General features: G+C 43.0%; 1 protein-coding gene across 1 annotated transcript in view; it reads right to left on the bottom strand.

Moving 5' to 3' along the window:
- LOC144767799 (DBH-like monooxygenase protein 2) overlaps nt 1-23,355 on the bottom strand; it is a 274,266-nt gene that overhangs the window by 193,315 nt on the left and 57,596 nt on the right. The window contains exons 4-5 of the mRNA XM_078651178.1: nt 8,643-8,726; nt 4,340-4,504 (exon numbers count right to left, since the gene is read on the bottom strand). Coding sequence (XP_078507304.1) covers nt 4,340-4,504; nt 8,643-8,726 — 249 coding nt within the window. The remainder of the gene's footprint in view (nt 1-4,339; nt 4,505-8,642; nt 8,727-23,355) is intronic.

Below are 23,355 nucleotides of genomic sequence, written 5' to 3' on the forward strand. Positions count from 1 at the left end.
GACATCTCAAATGACATCACTGATGACATCACTGATGACATCATCCTTGTGAAAGACTGGCAGACCTCCTCTCAGCGTAATATAACCTTTGAAACACACCTTCAAAAATAGAAACGAAAATTTTTAAAAAAATGGAGATACCAATACCAGTTAGAAGAACCTATTCAGTAATTTGTAAATCTACATACACATCCACTCATTCACCAACAGATCTATAAAGTCGCTCATACATATACTCACTCATCATATGTACTCATACACCTATACATCCTGTTACACACCGACACTCATCCGTAGAGTTACTCACAAACATACTCACACATGCAAATAAACTATCAAACATCCATTTATTTGCATATACAGCTATACACACACCACTACACATACTTTTACAGAAACGTACAAATACTTACTCTCTTAAACAATCACTTATAGAAACACATACTTATTTATACAGGAACTCTTCCAATCTCTCACTCTCAGATATAATCACTTAGATACATCAATACTCACATATACTAGATGAAAACATATGTAGTGCCTCAGGAAGATATTATTGAGACAGTCATTCACTCACTAACACACCCAACACACACTCATCCACCCATACAGTCCTACACACATGCTGTCTTCAAAACACATACAAACAGTCAGTCACTCATTCATGCATCTATGCGCTAAGTAATAACCTCATCGAACCATACCGACACTCATACTGATACTCAAAAAAACAAATATTAACCCATATACACACTCATGAAGCTACTCACCAACCCATGCAGCCACTTATGCACAAAGTGAGACACTGATACAGATATTTACATATTTAAACATTACTTGCTAATACATGTATTCACTAAGATGTACTTAATAAGTAAGGTATACAATCAATTTTAGAAAAAAAATCATCCATTTAGACAGTTATTTACCCATTTATTCTTCCATCGACCTTTAGATATACATATTAAAAAAATATATTTTTCAGAAAGACACACATTCACTGGATGACGTCATCATTAGTGCATTGCGGGCACACGAGTTATAATTAGCTGAACTAACTATAATGGGGGAATTTCAATGGTTTTGTATGAGTGAAATGTCCAACTAAATATAACATGTGTGAAGCCTATGGTTTTTTCAGTGAATTTCTAAGGTTTTTTAAATGCTAATTCCTAACTATAAGGTGTGTAAAACCTATGGTTTTTCCAGTGAATTTGCAAGGTTTTTAAATGCTAATTCCTAACTATAACGTGTGTAAAGACTATGGTTTTTTCAGTGAATGTCAAAGTGTTGTATTTCTATCTAGGACCCTAATTCAATATTCCTGATTTATGCCCTTATATGGCTATAATAAATAATATCCTTATGAAGGCATAAGAATCATATCCATATTTAATAACAACCCATGCAGTCCAAATACAGCATGGTTACTTCCCTAGACTCCAAGAAAGTACAACGCGTTCTTTTAACAAACCAAGCCTCCAGCAGCCCGGGAAATCCCCCTGCTCTTGTTTTGATTTGCACAAGAACTCCTAGAGTCAGAAAGAACTGTTAGTTCTTGGTGACGTCTTATGTCCAACCTTACGTCAAACCCGGCACCTTTCAGGTATAAATATACCAACGTTGCCTTAAGCAAACACACGGTGGTTTGGAGCAGAGCGGCTATCTACTTGCCCGAGAGCCCACGGACGCCGCCCCTCCCTTTTAACGCACTGAGAAAGACGCTGTCTTTTTCTCCAGCCAAGAAAATCCAGCTCCGGTGTTTTCAGCCACCCTTGCGGGTTGCTGGGATATCGAGTCCTGAGAGAGAGATACCAGACCTCCTGCTTTCTATTACCTAGGTACGGAGCTGACTAAATCCTTAAAGAGAATTCTTGATTCAGATTCTTAGCAAACCCAACTTAACTTAAACTGCTACTTATTTACTCCTTCCCACGTATTAGGCTTAGGTCAGGTACACCGGGGTAGGCGTATTTAGAAGCACCAGTTGAGTATGTTAGTCAATGTATATATGTATGTATATATTTTATCTATTTATCTATTTATCATATGGCTCAGAAACCATATCAATGCTTTTACAGTATTATTTTATAATACTCCTTTTACTGTACGCACTTTACTTTATACTAAGTATTGCAATTGTGGCAATTCATTTCTCTTGCACGAGAAAGAAGACTGCTCAATAAATAACACCTTTTATTGAAAACGCCCGTCTCTCTATTCTCTGCACTCTGGTGAAACTAAGTATGCACGATTGACTGAGTAAAATAGCTGTCTATTGTTTTCACACGACTCTAGAGATACACTCTTATTCTGAGGGAGCAAAGTTGTCATGTTTTATGGTTGTCAGAAGCTAATCCCTTCTTGTCTATCCAGGGAAGTTAAACTCCTCCTTGTTTATTCGAGAACGTTTCTAGTGACCTCTGAGCTAGCTGGCAAAACTAATTAAGTCTAATATAGTCAGTAGAGACCTAGTCGACCTCAGTCCTACGTCTACACTGCTGTTTATATTATTCCAATGCGCAGAGCCTATTGGGAATATAGGAACTACACGACAAAAGGTTTTGTAAATGATAATTTTTAAATGTATTAATTATTGAATTTCTTTCTTTTTATACTAATGTTTTTATACTAATGTCCTACATTTTTATTATAAATATTTATATATATTTTTAAAGTTATATTTCATATTCTTAATGTAAAGTAATAATAAAAGTAAATTCAAAAGTATTTTTTTATTAAAGACATTTTTTTTTCAATATATTAAAATGTAATTCTATATAATTCCTTTTATATATATGTTTTTTTTTGGTAATCATTCCGTACGCGTACGGTGATCGGACCATACTTTGTACGGCAAATCGTACTCTGTGCGTTAATAATGTGCTTTGACATTACGCGTTGCATCGACGCTTCCGTGTGACGCCATGTATGCCGCCCCGTACGGGTACGGCGCAAAAGTTTCTAATTGTCTAAAAACATATATTTATGTATTTAATGTACATACTAAGGGAAGACATAATCTGGGATAATCATGAAAATTGTTTTTTAAAACTTTTAATAAACCAAAAAGAACACTGTTATTTAAAAAATTGTGAAGATTCATCAAGCAGCACCAAACTTATTGGCAAAACAAAAAACACGTTTCTTATAGAAACATGGTCCTAACTATAACTAAATATATATATGGATTAAAGACTGAGACTATTTTGGGATCTCCAAATTGGGTGAAGTTTGGGATACAAGCCATATGAAACCTATAGGGTCCTGTGGGATCATATCTGCAAAATCATACATCCCCCCCTCTTCTACCTTCTTTAGATAATGCAGAAATGAGAATGAGAATACAATGCTGATCTTTCAAGACATTAAAATATTTACAACTGTCCTTCATGTTACCGTGTTTCTATTATCAGATACATGCCTTGTATACACTGTCTGCTTTATCCACTGAACATTTCATAACTGATTTTTGAAGAAAAAATGTGTGGTCTAAATGAAAAGCTGAATGTGATCCAATCAGATTAACTGAAGCTTTCTGTATACTTTTTACTCTGTAAAGACTGGTTTCTTCAGCTTTCTGTATACGTTTTACTCTGCAAAGACGTATTTCTTCATCAATTGTACTTTTGTTTTTTACACAGGTGTTTTCAACATCAGTGTAGGTAAATCATCATTTAGAGCTATAAATGTCCTTGTGAAGGGCAAATTTACATTGGTTTAAAGAGCACCTAAAATAGAATACTAAGCCATGACTGTTAGCACATAGTTTCTGTCCTGATTTATAGCCCAGATGCTGCTGTTTGTGCGAAGGTTTACTATTAGTCATTGTATTTTTTTCCTTTTGTGTTGTCACGCTGTGACATTGACCTGACATTTGCACTCCAATTTTCCTTGTCCTTTTTTTCCCTTTACCAGTGTCCCTCTTCTCCCCTTCTACACCCAGAGTCTAGCCCATTCAATAATTTCTGTGTCTAATGACTCCTGTTATTTAAAATAATTCCCAGTGGGGGGAGTGCTGTTCAGTGGGTGAGACAAAACAGGAAGCGAAAGATGAGAAAGGGGGCATGTTACAGTTGAGCAACAAAGGCTACAAGAGAGGAGGTGAACTTTGATTAACAGGGGAAATGATTGTGATGCAAAAAATAAAAAATGTTTAATCAAAATGGAAGTGATGGTTGAGAAATATGCAAAGATACCCTATAGCACCAACAATGCTGACACAGCCTAAGTTATAGCTGGCATAGAATCGCCTGATGGAATCCCTCCAGTACTCTATGGTCTTAGTAACTATGACCACAAGCTCTGTACAAGCCCAGTTGTTCATTCATTGACTTACCTTACCACCAACAGCCCATCCAGCAATCACCTCTGTACAGGCATAAAAGTTTGGATTCTGATTACAAATTCCAGGTGCAATGTTGACGTTGGTGGAGTTTGGACAGCCATAGACCAGGATGTGCTGAATCAGATTTTTGTTGCTCTCTTGTATGATCGAATCAAACTGTGAAGGGGTCACAGAGCAGAAAACAAGTTATAGAAAGTACATTTTGTTTCTTGTGAGAAGAAGAGAAAAGATTCAGGTCAAATTTCTACTATTTACCATGGGAGTACATTTAATTTCAATCTCTTTGTTTTTATACTCTCTTGAGCATTTAATCCAAGGAGACTGATATCCAAATTGCTTAGGTCTTGAACCTTAATGCCCCTTTGAAATAAGAGTCTACATGTTTGTACATTAGGAGGTATCCTATTGTGCATAATGAAAGCCAGAGAGAAGAGCGCACTGGTACAAGAAAACACATTTCCACGATGACCAGAAATGAACACAATTGACTCAAGTGTATGTGCTTGAGAGTCACCAGGATGCTTAGAAATTGCACAATGAAGAGTGAAACACATATTGTAGGCATACAATGTATATGCACATTTTGTTCGTGAGATGATAAACAAATACATATTTATTCAAACCTATCAGGTAATAACTTCAAGCAAAAACAGATTAGAATATGCATAGAAAAAAAGACATTAAGTTATACTTACTCTTAATCAGATTTTAAAATTTAACTAACAAAGGCTTCATTTAGAAGGGGGTCTACAAAGGCAGGACCCTTGTCAGGATTTCAAGATATTCGCATGGGATAAATTCACATACATTTAACTTAAATGACATTCATCTACATAATCATGGTTGTCCCCACAATTTGAACATATCTAAAACCAATAGATTATGGTCTGACATTCAAAAATGTGTATGTATCCATATTGCTTTGGTCATTAACTCTAGAGGGGTTCAGCCTTCACCTTTACTCTCCTTCTTTAAATACTTAACAGTAGGGGTAGTCGGAGCTCGCAGAGTTTCACTCCATGAAAGTCGGCGGAGTTACCCAAAAACTCTGCCAAATTCCACAAAGTTCTGCAAGTGAGCGGAGATACCGGCTCCAGAATGAGAGTCACCACACATTTGAAGTACATGACAAGGACAGTGGCAGTAGAAATAAAACACTGTTAGGCAGGAATGCCCGATTGAGCGTTGTCAAGCCTTAAGCGCCCGCTCCACAAAAATCAACCACCAAAGCGGTTCGATAAATTGTCAAAATCTGTAATTGTAACAATTGAAAGAAACAATGTCACATGGATGCATCTACCTTTTCAGACAAACCAGCAGTGGAGCACCAGGAGGACTCCTGAGCTGAACGCTCTGTGCCCCAGCCCAGTGCTGGACACCACAGAGGGCAGTGGGGGAAAGTACATGAGCCCCCGAACAGGTGCTGGCGCTGGCGCCAATACGAGGCAGCCATGCACACAGCAAACAACTGACCACCCAGGCACTTCACTGAGGGTGGTGATCTGACCTTCGAATAGCTGAAGGAATTGTGTGAAGGGATTGGCTGGAGAAGCTCCTCATATCTGCTTAACACTAGACCACCATCCACAGAGGCAATTTTGTGGATACGCAGCCTATCCAAATCTATAGGTGCCAGATAGGTGGTGGTAAGGGTGCAGGTAAACTCTACTCCACCAGTGGTAGGCAGAATTTTTGCCAAACGCATTGCTCTGCTTGGAGCACTGAGTGGTAAAACTGAACACAATCCAGATATGTAGCAGAGTTTGCCGCCCACCCCTATTTGAAGTCAGAGCCATGGAAAATGCCTTCCTTTTTCAATGGACCACAAAGACTTCTGTTTGAGGCAAATCTATTAGTGAGATGATTCCTGACAAACCAAAGCCTGATCTAGTAGTTACCAGTTATTGAACTATCTGCCTATGTCATACTTTCGAATCAAAGTTCACATTGCTGCAGAGTTACATTCTTTAGATACATATTTGTGGCAATATCTATTTTCTGTAGGGATTCAAGACATTTTAGCTAAACACATCCACATTTCATCTCATTTTTTAAATTTTGGTCTTATATTTTCTAAGTGGTCCTTTGTTGGGCATGCAATTGTATTCCTATTTCTGGTCCATTAACAACCTTTTGAAAGTAATTAATATTCTAGAGCATACATTTAAAAATGTTTGGGAACCACAACAGCTCTTTTGACTTGGCTATTCCTTTGTCATAAAACAGTGAAAGCCCAGTCTGGCAACAATAAATGTGCAAGAGTCGTATGACCCAATCACTTCCTAGTACTCTATTTTCTATCTTGATTTCTGTATCCCACTGCATTTTTGACCTTTATATATCTGCATTCTGGACATTTCTCTCCCTTTGCTCTGACCCATACTCTGTTCTCTGTTTTCCGGTGCCCAATCTTGTGTCTGCCTTTTTCCCTGGTCTTCCTGTTTCCAAGTCCCAGTTCTGCCTTTCTTTCATTAATGGTTCCCAGACTCCTTGTACCTGGCTCTTTCTCTGCTCCTGTGCTTTACCCCTGAGTCCCAAACTATTTCTACCTGGTGAGCCTAGAGTGCGGTTGTTAGAAACTGACCTTGCTGCTGAGTCCCCTAGTGCTCTTTTTGATCCTGCTACAATATTGTACACTTGCCTTCTTATTTCTGGTTTCATAGTTGTTGATTCCCTGTTCCTGGTCTTATTAGTTATTTGTGTCTTTTGTTTGTCTCTTATTTATTGTGTCTTTTGGGTCCAATGCTTGTCTTGTCCCTAGTTCTGATTGCACACTTAAAGACCTTTCTTGCATGTGCAGATTCTCAGGGGCCCATTAGGATGACGGGCGGACTTTGTCCGCCTGCCATCCCATCGTAGGAAGGGACCGCTCGCCATAAGGACCGGGGTCCCGTGGGGGAAATTAGGATGCGCCCGCCTGTATTTTTAAGATTGTGGCGGCCCACCGCAATGGTAAAAATACATGTTGTTCATTTCAAAGCACAACGTGACAGGCACCATGCGCTGCCTGCCACGTTGTTCTTTGAAATGCTGGGGGGTACAATGTGCACCCCTCACTCCCCCCTGGAGTCCGCATGCCTTTGTTGCCATGGAAAGGCATTGGAAAATGCCCATCCTAATATGGCTGGCGGTGTCTAATAGACACCGCCACCATATAGAACCCTTTTTGGCCCGGTCGCAAGGCGACCGTGGCGGAAAATCGGCGGACGGTCTTTTCGTCAGCCCGATCTCCCCCGCCGCCCTGGCGGGGGAGATCCACCCACCATCCTAATGGGCCCCTTAGTGTTGGATTTCAAGTTTTTGTTCTGACTGCGTATTCCTGTCCTATGAGTGTGCAGATTCACAGTTCTGTAAATTCCGAATCAGGCATAGACCCCTTTTCCAGTCCAGTTTTTCCCTGAGCTCAGTTTCTGTGTACCTTTCACTGTTCTCCTTGTCTTCTTGTGTGTGATATTTTTACCTTGATTTTGATTGCATCCAAAGGGTGCCAGTTAAACTCCAAGACTTGTGCCTTGGCACTGAGAGCCAACCAGTGCTTCTTCTGCATAGGAGCTCCAGGGTGTCTCCCTAAGCTATGCCAAAGTAATCAGCTCCTTGCCTTCATGTAAGATCTCTTCAGTACCCAGAAAGATCACTACCAAGGAACGGACACTATATAATTTATGACATTTTGTCTATTGTTTCCCTGCTTTCACCTTTTCTGTTATTTGTACTTGTGTTATTGTAATAGTTTCCACTGCAGCCTTTCCAGTTCACTATTCACTACCTATTTCAACATGCTTTAATCCTCAGCTTCCTTCCTGATTTCCTCCCAACTTTCATATACTCTCTTGTTTATATATAGCCCCTTCTTTGTAAAACCTTTCTCCCTGCATAGTGCAATAACCCCACCCCGTTACCTTTTCTTGTTCTTCACTCTGCTAGTGTCCCCGACAGGTTGTCCTGAACTTCACTAGATCCCCTGACAATGCTATTTTTAGAAGGTCAATTAATATAATGGCCTTTGTTCAGAACCCTATATTTAGCTATGAGCAAATACATTTTGGAGGTCTGCTCTCTGCTGGATGAACAAATGTAGTACGTTTCATGCGCAGGAAGGCATATGTTACGTGAGTGTGTAACAAAACTCCTTCATAAGGTAGTGGTTTGCAGTCAAATACATTCATAACATCTTGGAGCAATAATGCAGGAATGTCCTTTCCTCCTGGTGATATAAAAACAGTTGTAAAGTGAATTACCTGGCAACTTGGTCTCATGGACAATGTACTATATTGAGGGAGGTATAAAAATGTACCTTATACACATGGTTTTTTTCACTCAGTTGTGGCAGCGGAATGTATGCACACCCGTAGGTGGTTGCATCAGGTGGTATAGAAAACTAAACATTGGAGAGAAAAAAGAATTATGTTAGAATTTCAGCAACCTTGGCTGACCATAATCGAGGTCAGCAAAAGTGACTTTTATTAAAGAGCCAAGAGGAAATAGTGTCAAGACAGAAATACTATGTGGCTTAAAATTGCGTATCCATTTGAGGGAATTACTTAGTGCAACCTTGTTTGGAAAAATGAGTGAAAATTCTGATGTAACTTTAAAACACCTATCCAGGAATCTTCCATCTCGGTTAAGTTAAAGCCCCAAATCATATGCAATGAATTGCCAAGGGCCCAATGGACAATAGGTAGAGACTTAAAGCAGTTGGTGAGTCGTACATCTATTGCTTTACCACCCAACCTACAGTTTGCACTGCAACACATGCTGCAACACATGTGCATATCTATTACTGGGCAATATGACCATTCTATAGGATTTGATGAATTCAGCCTTATGAATATTATTGAGGCTGGCTTCCAGTTTTCAAATCCTACCGAAAGCCTATGGATACAGGGATGGAGCCCCAGAAGGAACAGCAAACCTTCAACCCTGCACTCTCAATCTCAAATTGTTAATTTTTCTTAAGGAAGAAATTCAGTATTCAGAATAAAATTAGCATGCTGCAAGTGGACATCATGAGGACCTCTTTCTCCCTGTCTTCTCTCACCTGTGCCTAAAGCTGGTATTGACATATTGGAAGCTGACTGCCTTGGACGGCTTTCACTTTATGATTGACTGTGAGTAATGTAATGTATTATATGGTGTGATTGTTCGACTTCACCATGTAATGCACTCACCAACCTGTCTTGGTTCCATTCAGGCTTATTTGAGAAAACCTTAGCTGAACCATGGGTAGCTGTGGCTTCAAGCAGTCAGGCTGTCAAAGGAACAAGTGCAAAGCATTTAGAAGTATCAACTCAGCTGAACGAAACACAAAAAGGAGCTCCAGCACCAATTCATAAAAACTGGCAATTGTTTAGAAATTGTTAGACACACAAACTAGCAAAATCCACTGGAGGGTTCTGAAGATATAAATATTCAAACAATTCATAAATCACACATTTTCACCCGAAAAAGTATTGACCACTACCACAGCAAGCTATAACTTTTAAAACGTTTGGAAACTTTAAAAGAAATTGTGTTCGGGTACTCCAGCTTACTTTAGATGACCATCTTTGGCAGGGAGCAAGTTAAGGGGGCCTATAAGGCTTATGTGGCAGTTTCCTCAAGGCCAAAGCTGTCTCCATTGCAGTTCCAGTCCTTAGTCACCAAACACCATGACTCAATAGAGTGGTCCTGATGCAAGACATACAGGATGCTGACATTTCTGAAGGATATTGAGGGTGCAGCACTGACAATGGGGTAGTTCTGGGGCTACTCCTTAGTCCATGTTCATGGTGGGATGACTTTAGCCATAGGGGTCGAAGTCCTTGGAACTTGGGGTGAACTCCAGCCAAAAACCAGTTACCACTGGTCTACTGGTCTCCGGCCACAGCGAAACCACTGGTTCTCTTTTGATGAGGCTAATGTACTTCTTGGGCGACCAACCTGCACTCCAACAACTCTCCTGGGTCCAGCAGAATCTGGTGTAACTTTTGAATGTCAGAATCGGTTTCCATGGCTGCACTTCGGTGGTCAGCAGCAGTCAAGTGATTGTGGATACTTTCCACCAAGGCATGCTTCTTCAGCTTTTGTAACCCTCTACATGGAACAGGAAGTCAGCAAACTGACTTTTGGAGTCACTTCTTCTGCTGGGGCTCGAGGACAACTATTCCTCAAACCAGCAGGGCACCACAGGTACTGTCCTTACTTTGCGGGGTCAAGGAAACAGCAGGGCAGTCCTTACTCAGTTTCTCTATCCAGTTCAGATGTGAACCTGGGGCCTTGGTGCCATATTCCTGCACAGATTCTGCCTGCGGGGGGTGCAATGGCTACTGGACAATGGACTACCAGGTCCTTGCCCTCCTGGTGACAACTTCCTGAAAAGTGAGGCATCAAGCAATCCCAGAATGCTCTATATTACCCACTCCCAAGATGGCAGAAACCTCTCTCAGTGTGTAAAGGTTGGTAGCCCACCCTAGACATGTGGCTACCTGAGGGAAGCACACCCAAGGGAAAAAAAAACTTGGCAACTACTTCCCCTCTCTCTGCCCCCACTGTCTAACTGTCTAACAGAACAAAAGAAAAATATCTATTTCCAGTATCCATCATTTGCCCTTCAAATGCGGCTTCTCCTTTGAAAAGATCGCCTTTTGGGTTCACATCCCTTTTGGCCTTTACAGCCAGGAAGAGGTAACAACACTTCCAATGGCAGGCACCTAATTATTCCTTCCTGGGGTTTGTTCACACCTCTCCCCAGGAAGGCAGCCGACTGCCTTATAGCTAAGCTTGGGCGCAAAATCCATTCCGTTTGCGGAATTTGGGATTTTTGGCAATTTCGCGGTCTGCAAATACCGCAAATTTGTCCAAAAATCCATAAATTCGCAAGCTGGCGGATTTTTTTGCTTGGTCGCGCTTGAAAAATACAATATCGCGCGCGCTGCATTGACTTACTGTGATTCTGTGTTTGCCGAGTTGTTTTTCTCCCGGTTTGCGTGTGCTGCGCCATTTTGGATCTTGCTGCGTGATCGCGCAAGAGTTTTCGACCGCGAATAGGTCATCGCGGCCCGCCATCCTGCACAGCGAGAGTTTGACAACGCGGGTACGTCATAAGGGACCGCGATCACTCATCGCGGGAGTAAACAATGCCGAACACGTAGATGCGGCGCGCAGCTGACTTCCGGCGGGAGATTTGAATAGCTCGCTTTCCCGAAATTACAAAAATTGCAATTCTGCACAAGAAATCCACCGCAGGCAGCATAAACCTTCTGAAAATGATGATTGTGATCAGAATAACTCCTCAGATTGACATTTGGCTGCACTTTTTTGTGCAAGGAGTCCATTTTTGGGGTGGGGTGGGAGGAAAGATGTGCCTCAGAGTCTCCAACGTCCTGTTCCTGTCCAGCAGGCTCCTCCCAGTGCTTTGTCCATGTCCTGGTCACTTTTGATTTGGATCTGGAAGGATTACTTTTTGTGGCTGCTGCTGGATATTTTCGACTTTGGAGTTTGGATCACTTTTGGACTTGAGATTTCACAAGTAAGTTGGTGTTGTTTGTTTTTAGAATTGCAGTTGCTGCAACTACAGTTTTAAAACTTTTTTCACAACTTACAAAAAATATATATTGTGGGTAGCCACAGTATCCAGTTGGCCCAGGGTTAGTCATGGGTGCATGATACAACTGTTTCTGTGACTTTTTTAAAACTTAATTATCATTTATATCGTGGAATTTTACCTCACTGTTATATGTTGAGTTTTAATTTTGGGGTGCCAGTAAAGCCTCACTAGCCTGTAGGCCCAGGTGTAGTGAGTGGTGCATGGGCCAAGTCTTTCTGTGGGGTGTCTTGAATTTAAACATCATTGAGGTGTTTTTTTACTTTTTGGGGTGTTGTTGGGGCCTGGCCGACGCTTCTCTGTGGCCCAAATTGAATTAAGGACACAATATTCATGTTTATGCTGTTCCATTTTCCCAATATGTAATGGTTCTGTTTGCCACATGTTTGGTTTGTGTTATATGTTTCTCTTTTATGTACACTAGCACTTTTTTGTCTTGAGCGTAATTGTTTTTAGAATTGCTTTTTGTATTATATGTAATAAATTATGTTCTCTTGATATCAGCAATACTGTCTAAGGGGCTTCTTTATCTTTTCTAATTACTTTTCATTGTTTCTTTCTTTATTTATAATTTTGAGTATATTGAATCACATTTAGTCTTGTTTGACCCTTTCCCTGAACCTATTGTTAGATGTACTAATCAATTTTAAGGCAGCTAGATGAATCCTAGGATATTGCAATTCTGGTTAAAAAAACAAAAATGAGTATTTTAAAATAAATTCTGAATTTCATGCCCACCATCGATTGGATCTATCGTCAACATCATCCTCCTACATGTCAAGAAGACTTGTTGTTATGCTGCAGTGTCACTTTTCTTGTTGTAGCAATAATCATCCATGCAATTCTTTTTTCCCCATACTTATCTTCAGCATTGCTTAGGCTACTGTTCCTTCTAATACTCCTCTCAGGCCACTCAATGTCTCATTTTTTTACTTTGTTTTTCATATGCTGCTACTGCTAGTGTGGTACCACTCCTACTAACACCACAACAACGGAATTTCGGTCCGGGATGACGTAATCGCCATTTGCCATGCAGCCAGCGCTGTGCCTAGCTCTATTCTCAAACACGAATAACAAGTAAGATAAGCACTTTGGGGAGGTAGAATAATGGGCTAGGACTCGGAGGAGAGACTGACAGTAGTACTAGTAATGTACTAGTAGGCCAATTGAATTCACTAACTCTGTTAGTGGCACTTTTGAAATTTTTTGGACGTTTTAGATAATTCATGCTGGTAAGTTTTAGGAAACCAAATGTGTCATAACCACCAACCCACAAAATAATATCAACGCGTACACTATGTTGAAGTATGTAAAATAAATAATTATATATTTACCCTGACCAAAATAAACTAATCCCACCCCTCGCTAACCCAAACAATTGTCCATTTCAAATTGTCCTCTGAAAAGTCCCAAATAATCCCCAACTCCCGATTCCCACCCCCCAACAGTCTTTAAAAAAGGGGCAAGGGACACAGTCACTTCCGGCGGTGTCTGGACAGGCGGTCCCGCCGCTCCTTGCGGAGGTCCCGGAGCTGTTTCTCAAGCTTGTCCTCCTTGCTCTCCAGGTGGTCCACTCTTAGGCGTAGGCGGCGCATGCATCCCATCCAGGCTCTGGGGGGCCAGCTGCTGGTGTTCTTGCAGCTGAGCGGCGGCGGGAGGCTGTCCGAGCAAGGCGCCGTGCTGGAGGCTGCTGGCCGGTGGACATGGGGGCAGTGCTGGAGGAGGTTGTTGATGTTGACTCCCCCTCCTCCAATTCCCGAGCCCACAGCCGGCGATATTCCACACAAATGGCCTCCAGCTTCCGGGCCCTGGCCGGGACAGCCATATTCTGTCTGGTGAGCATTTTGGGAGCATCTATATGAAGAAAGAAAGAGAAATAATGTAACCAATACTCTTTAACAATAACACAAAATAATTCAACAGAATGTTGTCTCACAGTAACACTAGCAATTTGCAAGCACAGTATTACATTTTGGCATGTATCTTTCCGCCGTCTTTGTAGGCCTGTAACAGTGGGAGTTTCAGGAATTCTACTACCAGGCAGCACTATGGACTCAATACATAGTCAGAGAGTCAGAGAGTACACCAGTATTCTTTTTTCTCTAGTTTTGCGAAATAAATTACTTGTACGTGAACTTGTATTAGCCGGCATAATGCCAGCTCAGTCAGCTTGCACCCAAGAAAAAGAGACACAAGCCATGATGACGCAGACTTGCATGCATTACTTTAAGCAGTACATGCAGGTGGGGATAGGGAAGCTCTTACTTTTGTATAGGGGTGGCACTGGCCATACTCGGTTACATCAAGGGCTAGTGCTCAATGTAATTTATATTTCGCACTGCCCCCCCTGGGCCTTCAGTACTACAAAAGGAAAATGAAGATTATTCATTTCTGATCATGTACCCAGCCGATCACATGATCTCTTTGCTTATATGATGGATGACTTTAGGTGCTTTGTTGTGATAGATTGAGTGAACAACAGCGATAGTCAACCCATGATTAACACGGCAGAAAGAAAATTATGAACATAGGGAGTGAGTGTGGTAACCATAATTGCCGGAGGAAGGGACTTGACTTGATATAATTGTCAACTATACAATACATACACAATATATGCTGTGCTTGCAAAGCAAACTACTGTACTGTTACTTTAGGCAAGGGAGAGTTTCTGAACAATCACAACTTGTAGTATTTGCATTTCCTCTGCTTTGCTACTCTGGCACGGACATGCTGTTTGAACAAAGTAACACTCTTCATGCACTGAGCGTCTGCTCTACATACACCTCTGCTATGTATGAGGAAGAAGATACCATCCAGGCTTCCAAAGTAAACGTCTATCATTCTTCTTAATGTCTCAAGTGTAACAACTTTACTTTTTCTCAACAACCAAATACCCTTTTCATTTTATTTGGTAAACCACCGCATTGCAATGCACACCACACATGAATTTTCTGATTCACCCGCACAGGCAGTCATTTTTTCTTTCTCCTTCAACCATCCTTGCTTCAAGCAGCCATGCATCTGATTCCTTCCTACCACCGCATTGCAATGCACACCACACATGAATTTTCTGATTCACCCGCACAGGCAGTCATTTTTTCTTTCTCCTTCAACCATCCTTGCTTCAAGCAGCCATGCATCTGATTCCTTCCTATCAGCCACCTCTGCCTGCATTCAAAAACACATATCATTCTTTACAGTCATAAATGTTAAGACTCGCTCGTCCTCCCATTGACCCTAAGTTCTTTCTCTTTTCGTTCATCACATCCCTCAAGTTAATCTGATATGACTTGGCTTCACGATAAAAGTTTCTCAACTGATTTGAAGTTAAATAGAGGGGGCCATTGCTTACTCAATAACTATCGCCGCTAATGCTATTGCTAAGGCAAGGGTGACTGTCTTCTCTGTTATTGGCTAAAATGTGGTTCTAAATCAGTAACTGTTCTTAACAGTACAGTGTATTTGTAGTAGTGTACTGTCTACGGATGTATGACGGTACAACGCATGCTTTTATCACGTATACCGTTACCATGCAGATTTTACAACGCAAGTCGTTACAATGACTTGCGTTAGGGGGCACTGGATAGTGTAATAGTTTAATTTACTATTCCAACTCCAGTCCCTGTGGATAGTAGGGAAGGTGTTGGATAGTAAATTAAACTATTCCCTATCCTCCAGCGACCTCCAGCGCAAGTCGTTGTAACGACTTTTGTTGTAAAACCTGCGTGGTAACGGTACCGCATTGTAAAAGTTTTGTTGTAAAGGATGTTCCCCACTGTCTACTGTACAGTACATCATACACTCCTTTGCAAACCTACTCTAAAATGTCAATAAGTAAGGAGTATAATAATAACTTTCCACCGTCCACCGCTGCTGAGCCGTCCCCCTCAGCTCCTCCTGGTGGCACTTGTGGCGCCGCCGCATCCGCCCCTGGAGTGGACCTCTCCACACTGCTGGCCCCGGCACTGGTGGTGGGAACTAGTGCCGCATCCGATGTTGTGACGCCTAGAAAATACAAGTCATATTTTTAGATGCCATTCACCACCCCCTATTTTGTCTCGTAATGGAAGAGAAAATGGTAAACAAGTTTTAATTATTGGGACTGAAAAGAAGTCACGGTTTTGGGGAGGGTGTTAACTTATATGCTTAGCCATAATATTCAACTATTTTTAGCACAACTGATGAATCCTTGCTCTTTAACGTGCAACATTTTTATAATTACAGACGGAGCCAACTACTCCTCATCACCACCAGGAGCACTTGAAGTTGCAACAAGGTGAGGGCTCCCGAGTCCCGCACGGTTACTTCTGACTGAGGTATGTGGAAAGTCGAACTGCACCTAACAGCAACAATGTCCTATTTCTTTTGTCCATACTTCTGTATGTGCAGAATAGTCCCTGAAACACTAGCGGTATGGTATGTGCTACTATCAAATCAAAAAGCCAAGTACTGGGCTTATTCTTGGTGGACATTGACATTTTGTTGTTGGAAATTGTCAAAGCACTAACATTAAGAAGACTGGAATAGACAGCAACCCAGAGGACTGCACTGAGTGCCTCTAGAGCTATTGCTGGATCAGAGTTTTGTTTAGCACCGTTTGCCGACTGGGCAAGCTTATCTACCTACACAGACCGAGTCATAATAATAGTAAATAGTAGTAGCACAGAGAGTGATGGTAGAGAGGCAGGATAAGAATGTAGAAACAGTCTACAAGAAGATCAAAGACTATTTTGTAAAAAATAGAATTAGAAAAGTTTGGAATGAATAGGAGCTGTAAAAGTTAGGGAAGTATAATTATATTAACAACAGAACACCTTACTGGGGCCAGCAGAATAGCCTGCAGAGGACCGTTCCTGCCCACTCCGTTCCGCCGAAGTTTGGGGTGTTTCTGTCTTCTTTCCCCTGGGAGGTTCTGATGATCATGAAATAAACACAAACTTGGATGATTGTTTTTTTGAAATATTTAATTTCTTTGACCACAATGTAAAATTATCTCGGGGAAACAAATTAGCAACAATTGCACTACATGTATTGACCTATCTGATCTGGTCATCTCGGAGGATACTAGTACAGTATTGCTGGATTCGCAGACCGCATACTTGGAAAGTTATGTAAATCACTAACTAAACCAACAACAAAAAGGTTCTACTACGACAGCCAGCACTCAGCAGCACACGACGTGATCGACACAGTCCGTCATCATGATTGCAGATCATTTGGGGTTGCTGCTGCTAGGCTGTGGAACACTCTGCCTTTTGAACTAAGACAAATCAATGAATTCATTCCGTTCAGAAAGAATCTAAAAACATGGTTATTCCCCAAGAATTAATTTGAGCATAGGGAGTCTTTCGCTGCAGTGGCCAACTGAGTTTCGAGCGCCAAGATGCCTGTGAGGTGATAGTGCGCTATAGAAATTAAATAAATAAAAATAAATAAAAAATGTCCTACTACTAATAACAAGTCATAATATACTCAACCTATCAATCCATCACTATCTCTTCTTCTTAGTGGCAGCAGGGGTACAAAGGAAGGACTAGACATGAGTCTCTAATCTCTCTAGCATTACGCAGTTCTGTAAAGTAATAGACTCATACATATTCAAGCCAAATGAGCACAAAGTTGCAAACAAGTAAGCATAGTAGCAACGCCACTGAGGAGGCGAGCACCTGCAATCGCAGAAGCTATTTAAACATTATTTTACCTGCAATGTAATCGAATCTGCAGCATTCTTGCTCTTCGGGAAAAAAATATATTAGCAATATAACACAGAGCAGAAGAAAACAAAGTAGTTATTAACTAGCTACTCACCAAGGCCAAGGATCTCCACGCCTAGCAGGTCAAGCAGGTCCTGCTCCCGGTCGAGGAGGTCAGCCCACCGGTGCGTCGCTTGGTCATAGGTGCGCCGGACCCTCGACTGCCTCCGCATGGCCTGGCACACCTTATCCCACCGCTGGTCGACGCTCCCGGAGGCCATACCCTTTACCGGGCCTGCCCCCTGCTGCCACGGTCTTAGGGAGGTGGCGCAGAACAAAAAATATAAGCGCAACCACCTCCACCGCGGTAAAAACCTCCCTGGACACTACATCCTCCCCCCTCCATCGCCCGCATGGGAGCCGGGTACTGGGTGTGGGACCCTTCTCCTTGCTTGTTCCGGCTCCCTTTGCTATGGTCCTGGGCGAAAGAAGAAAAAAATAGGGGGAAAAATAAATAAAATAAAAGAGAGTGCCAAAACAAAAAAAGTAGTTATTAAAGTAACAAAAAGTTGAAAAAAACACAAAATTTAGATCTAGACAAATAGAGAGATAGATAATGAGCAAAAAAAAGCAAACAAAAATTCAAAGAAACAAAGGATTGCACAGATTGAAAGAGTATACAAAAGCCATGCCCAGAACCATAGCAATGAATGAAAAACAAGATGGCCGCGCCCATTGAGGACCGCGTGGGTAAATTCACGCGATATTTCCCCCGCGAGCATGCTAAAAAATACATGCAAACTCGTGATAGCGCCCTGCAACGGAAATACTCAACGCGCACAAGATGGCCGTGCCCCTGTACGACCGCATGGGTAATTTTGCGGTCGGTGCGCTGCAAGAGGCCCGCAAATATGTAAAAAACCCTGCGAACACGCAAAAAATAATCCGCAAATTCGCACGGATTATGGGGAACGCGAATTCGCTTTTGCGCAAATTTGTGTACCGCGAATTCACAAATTACCCCCATACTTACTTATAGCCAGCAACTGCAAATGGCCACTGGATCCTTAGACAACAGAGTGGCAACTTTCTCAAGTTGCGTATCAAGAAGGAGAGAGAGGACCAGATAGCTAGTCCGAATCCCCACAAGTAATTATATATATCAAAGAGAACTAGCTAAATTTTTATTTTAATGGAACTCTAAAGAGTCATATTCAGTGGCACGGATTGGGTGTCTTCATGAAGCCCTCACCCACCAACCTAGTTGGTGGCATGCTTCATCATCGGGGCCACCCAGTGACACCTAATGTGTCGCAGGTGTGCTTCAACGCCTGATTACAGCAGAGCAGGTATCATACTGAGAGTGCAGTGAGGTGAGAAAGGTGAAGTGGGATTAAAACGGCTTGGCAGGAGTCCCAGTTCCGGAGGGTTAAATTAAATTTTAATAATTGGGCTCCTGTCAGCGGTTAAAAACAGGCAGGGTGGGTGTGATGGTGGCGGATTACGGCCTCCTACATCCAGTGTGGGTCAACATGTTTCAGCCATTGCCTTCTTTTAAATATGGCTTTCTTCAGGACCGTTTAAATGTGATGGTGCGTTTTAAAATAAAGTTAAGTGAGTGTGATAGACTACGTGTCGCACTCACTAAGGTGCTCTAGGTGTTAGAGGGGGATTCCCTCCTCAAACATACCTGGACATACAACATTAATGACAGAGACATGACATATATAGAGATGGTTTAGCATGTTGCAAAAGTCAAATAAAATTGCCGAATAGTTTTGAATAGGAAGTGTCCCGTAGAAAGAAGGGCTCGATATATACCATGCCCGTTGGAGCATTAGAATATGGGTTCTTGTGGCATGACACGTGTGTCGTCACTTGAAGGGAATGTGCGATGAAGCTGCATGCCTGTAGAGTTGGAAGGAGTCATGCCCATAGGTGCATAAGAGTGGGGGTACTCGTGGCTTGACAGATGTGTCTTCACTTGTAGGAGTTTAATGATTGAGGGAGTTCCACGGAATGACGTAGTTGAGGCCATCCTTCTGTGATGAAAGTCGATAAATCCAGCTTTGTTCCTTATTCAGAAGCTTTTTCTCATTATCTGGCCCATTGTCAGGGAAATGTATATAAATGTGTATATAAAATATATGTATTTATTCTTAAACACACCCTACTATTCTCTTTATGAGGCTATAGTTCAAAGCACATATGTTACACTTAATATATCACAGTAAAGTAGCACAATATACTTTAGGCCCTAGGGGCGAACCAAACTATATATTAGGAAAGTGGTATAAGGACCACGACTTGACTAGACACATGGCCTAGAGCCTGTACAATCGCTGGGACCACAAGGAACCACCAAAGGTAGTGACACAGGGGACCCACGGGGGGCGCGTGCAGTGTGAGAACACAGCCACAAATCGTCTTTGGCTTCTATGGGGAAAATTGCAGTTGGAAATTTAAAGATTAAGGACACTTAGAAGAGGACTTTGAGCAAACCCCTTTAGACCTAAGGGGTTCTAGGGCCATCACCCATGGGAGCACTGGAGTACTCGAGTTACCTCACGCAGAGAAGCCGGGAGCATAGGTGTCTTTTGGTGTCGGGATTCAGTGTTGATTTCACTGGTGATCTGCTGCAAAGTACTGGTGCCGTCAAAGTGGAAAGTGTCTGGGGTTATCCAAGCCTGGATTGAAGATGTGAAGAACCGAAAGCAGAAGGGACAGAGACTGGGTCACTTGCCAGTGACCAGGGGCATGATAGACGAATGTCCACCGATGTCAGGTGTTTCAGGTGTGAAGAGGTGAAGCTTGACTCTGCAGCCATGAGGACCAGGAAGCGGCGATGATGTCCAGGAGCTGGATTCGAGCTGTCCCACGAAAGATGTCGAGTGCTGTGGTATCGGTGCCCGGATTGGACCCAACAAGCCTTGTCAACAGTAACCCACTCAGGAAGAGAAAATAGGCTTTGGTGCGGACCAGGAAGGTCCGGGGGACTCACCAAGTGGTGGAGAGTCAGGAGAATCAGGGCACATTTGTAGCAAGGAAAGCCAAAGTTGCCTTCTCAGGGACCCACCAGTCAACGGACCAGGGATCGCGAAGGTACCTCAAGCAAATACACATAGGGCCGGCTCAGGGAACAGTCATGGAGTATAGGCCAGCACTCTTCGGTGGAAAAGGTGCGCAGGGTCTGGCTACAAGTAACCCAATGCACAGCTTCAATGAGCATTGAGAAGCTATGTGCACGGTGTCCAGGGGTTCCAGTTCCATAGTACTCACAAGGGCTGCAGGTCTCAGCTTTCATGGGGACTTAGGTCAGCCTCCGAGAAATCTGGAGATCCACCTCCTGGGCTGCAAATACTTTGGAGTCCGGCGGGAGCTTCAGAGATGCAGACTGGGCGGATGCTTCTTTGGTGCCTGCCAAGCAGGGGAGTAAGTCCTTTACTCCAAGGGAGATTCTACAGTCATCTAGTCGTGTAGCTCGTCGAAGTTCCGGGATTTCTGTAGCAAAGTTTTGTCCAGGTGTAATCTAAAGTCCTGTAGTTAGGGGTTCCTTTCTTATACCCAAGGAAGGGGTTGGACTAACACCGGGGACCCACCTATGAGAGGGTTTGGAAAGAGGGGTGGCTACACCCATTTCCTTTGTCCAGTTTTGCGCCAGAGCAGGGGCTGTTAGCCCCTGCAACCGGTTTGAACTGGGCTATGCACAGGGACACCAAATGTGCCCTCAGTGCAGACTTCAAAGCACTCTTGGAGTGCACCCACCCAACCCCAATACACTAAAGCCTGTCTGGGAGGTGGTCATACCACCCAATGACAGGAAAGCTATTGTCCAGACCTACCCTGCCGGAATTTCATCCAGCAGCAGGAGGCCAGACTTGTGACTGTGGCTGCAGCTTCCATTTTGCGATGCCAGAGTTCTTTCAAACTGGTACCAGGTATACCGGTGTGTACATGCCTCTACCTCTAGAAGGGTGGAATCATACATGCTAAGACCGCGCAAGGCGCAGGAATCCCTGCCCAAATTCCCCATTGTATCAGGTATGCTCCCAATGACCTTCGCCGACTGCGAGGTAGGCCTGGCTGCTCCTGTAAATTCGATCTGTCAAAAGTAGTCAGCTCCTTCAGTTGCAATAAATGCTACTGGTCTCTCAATTTCGACTCTGAGCTGCCAACCCCCCCTAAACAACAGCGTCCCTTCTTCACAGGTGGCCTGATAAACGCCCGGTCGATGCGTAAACATAGTCAGGACATTTACGACCTCATTACTGACCACGACCTCGACTGTCTCATGATTACCGAAACCTGGCTCACTGAAGACTGTAACCCTGACATCGCCGTAGCCCTCCCTCAGGGTTACTCCTTCCATAGACAGGACAGACAGAAAGGTAGAGGAGGAGGTGTTGCCATCATACTGAGGAACACCTTTAACTGCCACACCTTCTGCCTTGACCCCCTCACCGACGTAGAGGGACTTGGCTTTTCCATCAAGCTCAGCCATTCCCTCTCCCTCTCCGGTGGCCTGATCTACCGCCCACCTGGAAATGCCGCTAAGTTTCTTGACTCCCTAAACGATGCACTGGGACACTTTCTACTTCGCTACCCACACTTTACCCTCCTAGGAGATTTTAACTTGCACCTTGAGACCCCTGCTGACGCCCAAACCAGCAACTTCCTGCGGACACTTGAAATCTTTAACCTACAACAAAGCGTCACGTTGCCTACCCATTCTTTTGGTCACACCCTGGATGGTGTTTGTTCTAATTTCCCGTCCATCACTACCCTGTCCCCCCTACCCCAGATTTGGACAGATCATTGCCTGATCCCCTTCCACATCTCTACCTGCCACCCTCCTACCAGCAATAAACGCACTTCCTACAATGCTCACTCGATAAATTGGAAAACGGTCCAGAAAAATCTAATCCTTCATCCCTTGTCCCCAACCAGTGCCCCCTCTCTATCCGGTAACATCGATAGAGATGCAGTTTGCCTTCATAACTGGCTCTCACAAGAACTCACCAAACGATGCCCACTCAATCAACAGGGGAGTACATTGAAGAAAAATAAAATCAAAGCTCCCTGGTACACGCCTGATTTAGCCTCCGCACATCTATTCTGCAGGAAAGCGGAACGCAAATGGCGCAGAACCTACGATAATGGCGACCGTAGCACTTATATTCTGCAGAGGAAAAACTATCTCTCCTCCATCAAATTGGCTAAAAAAACTTACTACGTAAACGCCATTAACGAAGCCAGCCAAAAGCAAAAAACCCTGTTCACAATAGTAAAAACTTTTACCAACCCCAAAGCTCTACAGCCTGAAATCCCCCCATCCCAAGAGCTATGTGACAAGATCTCTGATTACTTCGATGATAAAATAACCTCCACTCAAAAAGACTTCCCCCCTCCCCCCCCAATACATAAAATCCCCGACTTGGACCAACCGTGTCTGACCGCGAATAGTCTCAAAAACTTCACTCCAGTGACTCTGACCCAGACCAGAGAAGCCATTCTTACGTGCAAATCTGGCTCCCCCCTTGACCCCTGCCCCCCCAAGATTCTCCACCTCATCATTAATGAGGTCAACCCTTTCATCAACGAAATAATCAACCTGTCTCTCAGCTCCGGTTCTGTTCCTTCTGTATGGAAAAAAGGCATGGTTAAGCCACTTATGAAAAAGGCAAACAAATCCCCAATGGACTTGACCAACCTCCGTCCCATTACCCTGCTAC

This window comes from Lissotriton helveticus, chromosome 7, assembly GCF_964261635.1.
Source record: "Lissotriton helveticus chromosome 7, aLisHel1.1, whole genome shotgun sequence".
Classification (NCBI taxonomy): Eukaryota; Metazoa; Chordata; class Amphibia; order Caudata; family Salamandridae; genus Lissotriton; species Lissotriton helveticus.